General features: G+C 40.2%; 1 protein-coding gene across 1 annotated transcript in view; it reads left to right on the top strand.

Moving 5' to 3' along the window:
* Positions 1–9,969, top strand: part of LOC104963605 (striated muscle preferentially expressed protein kinase-like) — a 24,197-nt gene that overhangs the window by 11,007 nt on the left and 3,221 nt on the right. Inside the window, exons 14-22 of the mRNA XM_010792216.1 lie at positions 1,467–1,583; positions 1,940–2,107; positions 2,267–2,389; positions 2,633–2,797; positions 3,411–4,263; positions 5,285–5,524; positions 5,598–5,821; positions 6,701–6,776; positions 7,036–7,185. Coding sequence (XP_010790518.1) covers positions 1,467–1,583; positions 1,940–2,107; positions 2,267–2,389; positions 2,633–2,797; positions 3,411–4,263; positions 5,285–5,524; positions 5,598–5,821; positions 6,701–6,776; positions 7,036–7,185 — 2,116 coding nt within the window. The remainder of the gene's footprint in view (positions 1–1,466; positions 1,584–1,939; positions 2,108–2,266; positions 2,390–2,632; positions 2,798–3,410; positions 4,264–5,284; positions 5,525–5,597; positions 5,822–6,700; positions 6,777–7,035; positions 7,186–9,969) is intronic.

Genomic DNA, 9,969 nt, shown 5'->3' with positions numbered 1-9,969 from the left:
AGGCTGGGGTGCTCCTCCTCCGGTTGTTGTTGTTGATTGAGAGATCGTTCCTCTAAGGACAGAAATCAATTAAAATAAATAAATTAAAGCAGTAGAGTATTCACCATGACACAAGACGGTCTTTGTGCGGTTCTGTACATGTTTAACTTTTGTCCAGGTTCTGAACAGATATGAGGAGCCTTTGTGAGCTCCGCTGGTGTTTGCCTAACCAGCCTAACGGCCTAATGTTTTTGGGTTTTCTGATTTCAACGTCAGTGGCCTGGAGCATCCTCACGCCTGATTGGCTACCACGACGAACGCGCCACGGCGAATTTGAACGTTGAGCGAGTTTGAACATTTATTAAAAGAGAACTCGTACACACACACACACACACACACACACACACACACACACACACACACACACACACACACACACACACACACACACACACACACACACACACACACACACACACACAGGCTTTTGCATTTCAAAGTATTGCTTGTTCATACAGTTGAATTTTGGAGCTTCACTGTGCACTGCTGAATGATGTACAGTATGTGCAGAGTTTGACCCTTGAAGGCTGTTTCTTCTGATCTGAAATTGAATATATTTGTTACATATTAATAGAATTTTAGATTTTTTTATTTGATTTCGGATTTGTGAATTGGAGAAGTAGTAGATGGAAAACATACCAAACACACATTATTCAAAGTATTCAGAGTATTTCATTTTATAATTTGTAATACTCAGGAGGCATAGGCCTATATGATTATAATGTTTGACATTATTGATATAAAAAAAGTGATTTGTTTTCCATGTCATTCGTGTGTTTTTCAGAAAATGTAAGTTATTTATTTGTAAGCTCCAAATCCTAATGTTTCCCTCAATGGCCTTTGTGCCCTAAACAAAATGGTGACACCAAAGGCCAAATGGTCTTGCCCCTAAAAATGACGAAATACCAAGCCTGGTAGCAAGTAATAGTTAGACATTTTGGGAGGTGCGATTTTCTCTATCTCATTGAGAACTAGATAACAAAAGACCATCCTTGTATCTGTCTGTTGAATATAGGGAGCTTAGCAGAAAGAATACAAACCTAGTCGCTCTTGTCATCACCGTGAGATGTCCAGGCAACCAGCACTTCAGGAAGTGACTGCTCTTGGTCCACAAATAGCCGGCCACATAATCCCCTACTAAAACACTGCATCTTAAATGGCCTGCCAAACCATAACACATGTGATGCCTTTGTATGTCATAAAAGTGGAGTTCTTCATTTTAGTAGCAAAAATGAATAGGGATAAGTTGTAGAAAGGAAATAAAACAAAGTTTACCAGCTGATCTTATGCCAGAAGTTGCACAGTGTTTATAGTGTTTGTTTTTGTATTAACCTTCACTGTGTACAGTCAATCATAGTTTTTAAATGTGCTTATAAAGAAAACAGTATGGACATAATATTTGAGTGATTATATGTCTTTCCTCCCAGATTTCCCTCCAGTATTCCACATTAAGCTTAGAGACCATGTCCTGCTGGAAGGAGATCCAGTCACACTCAGCTGTCTGCCAGCTGGCAGCCCCCACCCACACATCCACTGGATGAAAGGTAAGGGTCTGTAATGTAAATAAGGCAGTGTTACCTAAGTGATGGTCTCACAGATGGCTGGTCAGAATCACTTCACTTGCTAATTACAATACTATACATCATTATTCATGATTGCATGAGTGCAGCAGAGGCATACATGTGGCGTGCATATGCATATATTGCAATAGTAGAGGAGATAAGATTTATTATTACTTATGAAATGGATTCAAACAGTTATGTATTCTTACACATGTTGTTTTTAACCCTAGCAGAACTTTGAGAGATGAAAGAGTCCACCCTTAAATTGTTTTAATAAACCTACATCATCATTATTATAAACTCATAATAAAATACTTTTTTAATGAATGTTTCCCCAGATAAGAAGCCCCTGGAGATTGACGCCAGGATGAACCTGATCGCCTGCCCTGATGGCCGACAGCTACTGATGATCATGCAGACCACCAAAAAGGATGCAGGGGTCTATGAATGTGTTGCTACGAACCCCCTGGCCGCAGTGTCCAGCTCTTGCACAATATCTCTTGCTCGTAAGAACTGACATCACTTTTATTATCAGATTATATATAATAAGGTAAAGTAACAAGTGATGTTATAGGCTACAGGGTAGACAACAGAGATCCTAGAACATAAAAAAACAATGGGTAAATGATGTAGACACTTTATAATGACAATATTTGTTTATACAGGTCTGCCCAACCGTCCTGGGACCCCTGAAATACCTCAGAAGTACAACAACACAGCTCTGGTACTGTGGAGGCCCTCAGACACAATGGCCCCCTGCACATATTCTCTGGAGAGAAAAGCAGAGAGTAAGTTTCTACTAACAATTACTTCATGTTTTATTCCTTCTTTTTAAAGGACAACCATTTAAGAGAATGGAGGATTTTTGTATTATAATGAAAGAAATCTATACGTCAACACAGAAATGGGACTAGCTTATAAATAGCAACACAAGATGTGCATGAATTTGATTTAGAGTAATCGTGCAAAAGTGTATAATAAACTCTATCTCTAGTGTTATGAATGAGACTGATCTTATGTTCCCTCTCCAGGTGAGAGCAACTGGCTGATCGTGGCTACAGGGGTGGCAGACTGTTATTTCAATGTGTCTGACCTGCCAGCAGGGAGCGCCTTCAGGTTCAGGGTGGCATGTGTAAACAAAGCTGGGCAGGGCCCTTACAGCAACCTCTCAGAGATAGTAAGCCTGGATGCTTCAGGTATGTATTCAAGTATAACAAATCTCTGTATTTTGTTTTGGCTTTCAATGTACTTATTTATGTGTGTCCTTTCAAATGTACTCGTTCTTCCGAGATACACCAAAGCGCCACAGGAATCCTTCCTGCCTGTGGCCATGACACTTTTTAACTCTTTTTAACTCCTCCCAATAGACTTGTATGTATATATAGTAATACATGTGTTATAGATCTATATTTTAGAACATAGTGCACATGTTTTTTTTTACTTTGACTTCTTACATTTATATAAATATTTGTATTAGATTCATTTTTGTTGTTGTCTTATTGGACATTTCTATTTTGACTTCTTATGTTTATATATATTTTTTATTCTACTTTATTTTATTTGACATTTAAACATGAGCAACTGTAAAAAAAAAAAATTGCCGTTTTCTGTTACAGTGTAGTTTTTGTTCTGCTCAAGACATAACTGGGTTTGAATTTGTATGTGGATAGTATTGTTTGTTGCACATTAGACATTATTCAAACCTGATGAGGTAAAAAAATTGCATTCTAGTAATAGATCATTACATTTGATAATTTGTCTTGTTCACGTATCAAGTCTTTGAGTTTTGTCCTCTTTGTCTTTCCTTAGAACCAGCTAAGTCCAGTGCTACTGTTGTGGTGAAGACTGTCCCATCAACGACTCCTCCTGCCCCTGTGGTGATGATGTCATCTATGAAAGTGCCTCCCATCAAACCTGCTTCCAATAAATCCTCCCCGGTAACACCTGCCCCTCCCTCGGCTTCTGCTCCCGCTCCATCTGTGGCTCAATCTGCCTCTACAGTAACCACTGTGAAGGTTGCTGCTGTTACTCCGCCCGTTAGCACAGCTCCGACCACCACAGCTCCGACCACCACAGCTGCTCCAGTCAAAGCCAAGAGCACCCTGACTATCAGCATGAGCAAGCCCCAGACCAAACTGGCTCCTCCCCCTGTTGTCCCACCCAAACCTCAAAGTCCTGTGCCCCCCTCAACCAGGAAAACCCCTTCTCCTCTACCACCACCTGCACCTGCCATAGGGAAACCTATTTCTTCCATTCCAATGTATGCGCCAGCTGTGACCGCGTGTGTTACTCCACCTTCACAATCTAGTTCCACCCCGGCAACCATCACCCTTACTGTTACCCCTGTGATCGTCTCACCTCATGTGATCCTCTCACCTCATGTGGCCGTCTCACCTCATGTGACCGTCTCACCTCATGTGACCGTCTCACCATCCGTGACCATCTCCCCGCCCGTAGTGGTGGTGCAGAGCTTGACACCACTAGTGCAGGGAGGGGACAACCGAGGTACCCCATCAGGACGAGTCACACCATCAGGACGAGTCACACCATCAGGACGGGCAACACCTTCGGGCCGCAGGACGCCGTTGGGACGGCCCGGAGAGGGATCCCTGCGCCAGGGAGTCCCACAGAAGCCTTACACCTTCATGGATGAGAAAGCAAGGTAATGACTACTGTAGGAACCGGAATTTAATATACAAAAACAATATAAAATAAACTTACTGAAATATTAGCTGAACAAACTCTACCTTAGAAACAAGAGACAGCAACTTTTAGACCTTAAAGCAAGCGCTTTAGGAAGTTGAAGCAAATGTGTGTAGTGGTACTACAACACAGTCACATGACATCATCAATTCACTTCGCAGGACGAATGCGTTAATGCCAATATTTTCCCTCTCCATTAATTTCACTGCGCTGAGACCGCTTTATGCACCACTGAGCTACTTTAGGAATGAGCGGAGTCCCGCCCCCAAAGCTGTATCCAGTTCTCTAATACATCATGGTGTAAAGCTGCACAATTGTACAAAGGCTAAACCAATGTGATGCATTGCTGTAGATTCAAGTACCCAAAGTATATTGAGTAAAAATGAGCACAACTTCTACAGCAGTAAAATGCAACAAACACAACAATTATAATCATATGCTACGGAGTACATTCATCGCGTTTTTTAGGTAATTATACTTGAGTAAAATATATGCATTCTTAAACTTAAACTGTTGGGAAGTAAAGAAAACAAAGACAGGCTTTATTAATAAAAAAATTTAGCCTTTAATATGACATGTTGAAATTTCGTAATTTTGTACTTAATTTTAATAAAAGACGATGTTTTAAAAAATGTAAATGTTTAACAATGCAAACTACAGCTGCTAACAGTCATATGATATACAATGATCACCATACATAGTTGCTGTATTCAGTCACACAAAAATGGAAAAACACAAACAGAAAAAATGCTACACAATTGACACAAGGTTGAGTCAAAAAAGAGTCAAAAATGATCAAAAATTAAACATTTGTCATCTGTATAACACGCTTATCTAGTATGCAGCGGAGCAAAAAGGACAACTTTTCAAAAGCGTGTGTCGTCTTTTTCAGACATGCCATTAATATCTGTTCAAAAATCTCTGTGTGCTCGTACAGTAAAGCATTTCAAAATGTAATATAATGGGGTTTTTTCACACAGGGGTCGGTTTGGTGTGATCCGTGAGTGCCGGGAGAACGCCACAGGAAACCTCTTCATGGCTAAGATCGTTCCATATGAGGCGGACAACAAGCAGACGGTGCTGCAGGAATACGACATCCTCAAATCCCTTCACCACGACAGGATCATGGCTCTGCACGAAGCTTACGTCACACCGCGCTACCTGGTGCTCATCTCCGAGTACTGCAGCGGGAAGGAGCTGCTCTTCAGCCTCATAGACAGGTGAAGACAACGGATGCTCAGATGCATTCATGAGCCTTCAAATATTCTCCCTCTAACAAGCTGTGTGTTTCAGGTTCCGTTACTCGGAGGATGACGTGGTCACCTACATCGTACAGATCCTCCAGGGTCTGGATTACCTCCACACACGACGCATCCTCCACCTGGACATCAAGCCGGAGAACATCATCATCACCTACATGAATGTCATCAAGATCATCGACTTCGGCAGCTCTCAGAATTACAACCCGCTCTTCCTCAAGCAGTTCAGCCCTCCTATTGGAACACTGGAGTATATGTGTAAGAGCTCTTGGTTACACAGACCTATCAGAGTGTAGATACACCTGATATAAGTCATACTTCTTTATGTTAGCAATAGATTACATGATAAATGGAACAATTATTCACTTGTAAGTTATTCTGCTCTACATTTCAGTAGTAAGGGGCATCCTAAAAATACAACGATTGAATCAAATGTATTCAATGGATGACTGACGATGTCATCGTCAGAAAAACTTTAAAAAACATATTTGAATTAAGGTGGAAGCACAAAGCGCTTCAGAAAGCGTGAGAATTTTCAGCTGAACACAAAATGCAGAAACAGACAAAAACACGTGAGTCGGTCAGATGTGGAAATAACTTCATAAATAATTTAAATCGGTAAACGACTACTTGGAATGTAAAATAATCTAATTAAGACTATTTAGAATCTATAAATCAAATCAAATGACAATTAAAGCCATGAATTGACCTATAAGAACATTTATATAAAACAAATAATAGAATTTTGCATCAGAACACATTTTATTGACGATATATTAGACATCATTTGTAGAATTGTGATTTTTACACCTTGAGTGTGTATTTTTAAATATCGTTCTGTGCTAATTTATTAGGAAGAAAACACTCATAATATATTCTATAACACAGAAATATCCCAGGTAAAATATAGAACAATGGAAAGATCTCACTTTTCGTTCATTCTCTTGAGAGTATTGATACAGAATGAATGTAAATGTGTATGGTTTTGAACCAACTTAAACTGCAATCACACACTAATAATCATAAACACAGAATCATAGGGAATATGTCACGAACTGCAGTCTTTGTGTGAATATTGAATTATAGTTCTGGGTAAAATAATGAAGGCTGTGCGTTGTTCCTCTCTCCTGTGTGCAGCTCCGGAGATGTTGAAGGGGGACGTGGTGGGTCCTCCAGCTGACATCTGGAGCATGGGCGTGCTGACCTTCATCATGTGAGCCCTGCTTCCACAGCTTCCACCCAGCAATACGTCTTTACATAGAAATGTGTTCTTTATGTGATATAAGGCCTATACGATTGAAATGAGCATTTTTTTATCTTTTCAGGATACTCTAATTACACATCATGTTAACAGCCTCTTGTGATATTCAGTTCCTTAACAACTAGCCTAATGAACTGTATTTTGTTATGCATTGTTGACATGTTTTGAGGGGTTTTGTAAATGTCTAAAATCCCCCTCTGTGATTTTCCAGGTTGAGCGGCAAGTCGCCTTTCATTGAAATTGAGCCTCAGGAGACTGAAGCCAGGATCCAGGCGGCGAAGTTTGACCTGTCTAAACTCTACCAGAATGTGTCCCAAAGTGCCTCTCTGTTTCTTAAAAAGATCCTCTGTAGCTACCCCTGGTAAGCTGAACGTGAATGCTTTGTTATTCAGATACTGTAAAGAATATCCATCAACTCCTATTGCTATATCATAGATATACAGTACATCACCTTTTTTCACAAAATATATATCTAAGGGATAATATGCTGCAAGTCGCTCATTAGATTAAAGAGGCCCTATTATGCTTTTTGAACATTAAAGCGTGGAAAGATGTCACATTAGAGGCACAACATACAGATATGAACCTGAAAATGAGCACAATATGTCCTCTTCAAGGAACTTCAACAGGGTGATATGACCCTGACACAAAGTGGACAGGTTTAAAGGGTTCTTTCAATATAATACCCAGCTTACTGTACATTATTCTGCTGAATACATGGCAAGTTACTAAATGCATCAATAATATGAAGCATCATATTCATTTAAACATGATTGTATTGATTGAAAAATGTATTATTTTGCTTCCGCAAAGAAACAACGTTTATTTACTTTGTCGTCCAGCTCTCTGTGTCTTTTAACCTCTTTCCTTATCTTGTTTTCTTTTATTTGTACTCTTTTATGTTATTTACTGGAGACCGTTACGCCATCATGAATCCAAAGACTGCTGCGCTTCAGAAATTACTAAATGACTATTCAAAGAGTATTCCACTATGTTTTCTGATAAAAAAAGAATTTGTGCCACAGCAAATTTCAATTGACCGGATTTCTTTTTACGGATTGATATGACTGCAGGCTCTTCATTAGAGCGTCTTAAGCAACAGTCTGATATCCATAGCAACAGACTGCTTCCAATGGCAACGTTCTGCTATCCTCAGCAAATGTCTGCTATCCTTAGCAACGTTCTGCTATCTTTAGCAACGGGCTGTTATCCATAGCAACGGCCTGTTATCTGTAGCAACAATCTGCTATCCTTAGCGACGTCTGCTAACTTTAGCAACTATCTGCTATCCTTAGCAGCGGTCTGCTATCCACAGCAACAGATTCAAGATTCTTGAAGTCTTTATTGTCATACGCAGAGTCGCTACAGTGTAGTTATGACAATGACATCCCGAGCTCCTCCAACAGTGCAACATACAGTCTATAGGACATAAAACAATAAGTCAGTTAAACAAATAACAGTCTGCTATCCTTAGCAACAGTGTGCTATTGAAAAAGAGCAGAGCAATGAATGACCAAATTCAGGGCCGGCCCTTGGTATAGGCAGTATAGGCGAATGCTAAGGGCGCATCAATCAATGGGGGGCGCCAAAAACTTAAAAATAAATTAATTTAAAAAAAGTTAGAAATTTTTTATTTTTTAATTTTTTTAATTTCATAACAACAACATTTCCCGATTTTGGATCAACAAAGTACATCTTATTATCTTATACTAACAGAACTATGCCTATATTGCGTACAGCGCCTATAAACTATGGCGCACCCCCCCCCCAAATCAAATTGAACTGCCCCAGACCCAGGAAAGACCAGAGGTTTATGTGAAATAGTTCTTTTTTGAAATAATGGTTTTAGTGTGCAATTATAGGTTTTAAATGTTGTATTTGTGTTAATTTAAAATAAATCAAACTCCCAAAAAACGTATACAGCTTTTATTAACATTGGAATTTACTGTGTAAGCAGCCGCGGGGGGGAGAGCTTTAGAGAGCTCTCTCCTGAAAGACTGAGAGGCTCTGATAACCTAAGCTCAGTGAGGTAAAGGCACACCTTTATATGATCATTATAGCTATAAAAAAATAAGAGAATAGATTTTCATCTATTCTCTTATAGTATAAAATACTATATGACAGTAAAATAAAGTTGTTATTAATAAACAAGAATACAGTTTAAAAGGGGAGTGATTTGTAAAATATCCATAAAGAAAAAGAAAATCTGCTTCCAGCTCTGTTTCATATGGGTGTTGAGAGATGTATCCATAGATCTCTTAATGTTGCTCTCAAAGTGCAGCAGATTGATGCTTTTAACTTCAATATTTAAAAAAAAATCTTCGGACCCGCCTTAGAGAGGTGAGGTCCACCCCCCACTAAATCATGCAAATGATAGATACTAAAATGACATTGCCACACTCTGTTCCATACTTCTGTTTTGTGGTGGCCACAACCGTGCATGCATACGCGAATCATTTTGAGTGTCTGCATTTTTTGGGTGTGCCCAGCTAAAATCTCTGCATCGGGCGCAAATTGGCAGGCGCCCTCAGCAGCAATGTTGGGTGAAGGTTCAGGACACACGACAGCTGACTCAGTGGACTCAAACTTGCTTGGGACTCTGATCAAAGATCACGCATCAACCCCACTGCCACACCCCACCTCTTTGTAACCACCAGGCCAAACCCAGATCTCGAAAAGTCTTGCGCTATCCGCCACACTGAGTCACTAGTCGGCTGTTCTGAAAGAGGAGAGGGGGGCAGCATGAGTCGGGCCGGACAGATTGCTGCGAAACTCCTCTGACAGGAAACGGAAAAAAAATAAAAAGGAAAGCCTTTCAGTGAAGAAACTGGGTCTTCTGTCAGGATTTGAGCGACAAAGATGCCACTGACAGACGACGGCAGATGACCACTAAACAAGGCTCAGGAATCAAGAATGAAGCCCTGCCCCCCCGTAACGAAGTCAAATAACAATTTGGATTCCTGAGATTTCAAATGACTTTCCACGAGGTGGCAGCAGCTATCCGTTTCGGTTTTAGCAGGCGGACCGTGGTTCTGCAGAGAGAAAGCCCCTTCGCGATGATTGAAAACACCACTTAGCAACATTGCAATTGAAATATTGACAACTGTAGCAGCACGAGTTTAGACAAGATGTAACACAACGACTG

This window comes from Notothenia coriiceps, unplaced genomic scaffold (assembly GCF_000735185.1).
Source record: "Notothenia coriiceps isolate Sejong01 unplaced genomic scaffold, NC01 NC01_scaffold00036395, whole genome shotgun sequence".
NCBI classification, from domain to species: Eukaryota; Metazoa; Chordata; class Actinopteri; order Perciformes; family Nototheniidae; genus Notothenia; species Notothenia coriiceps.
Note: the sequence above shows the minus strand (reverse complement) of the source record. Positions and strands in the feature narration are given on the sequence as shown.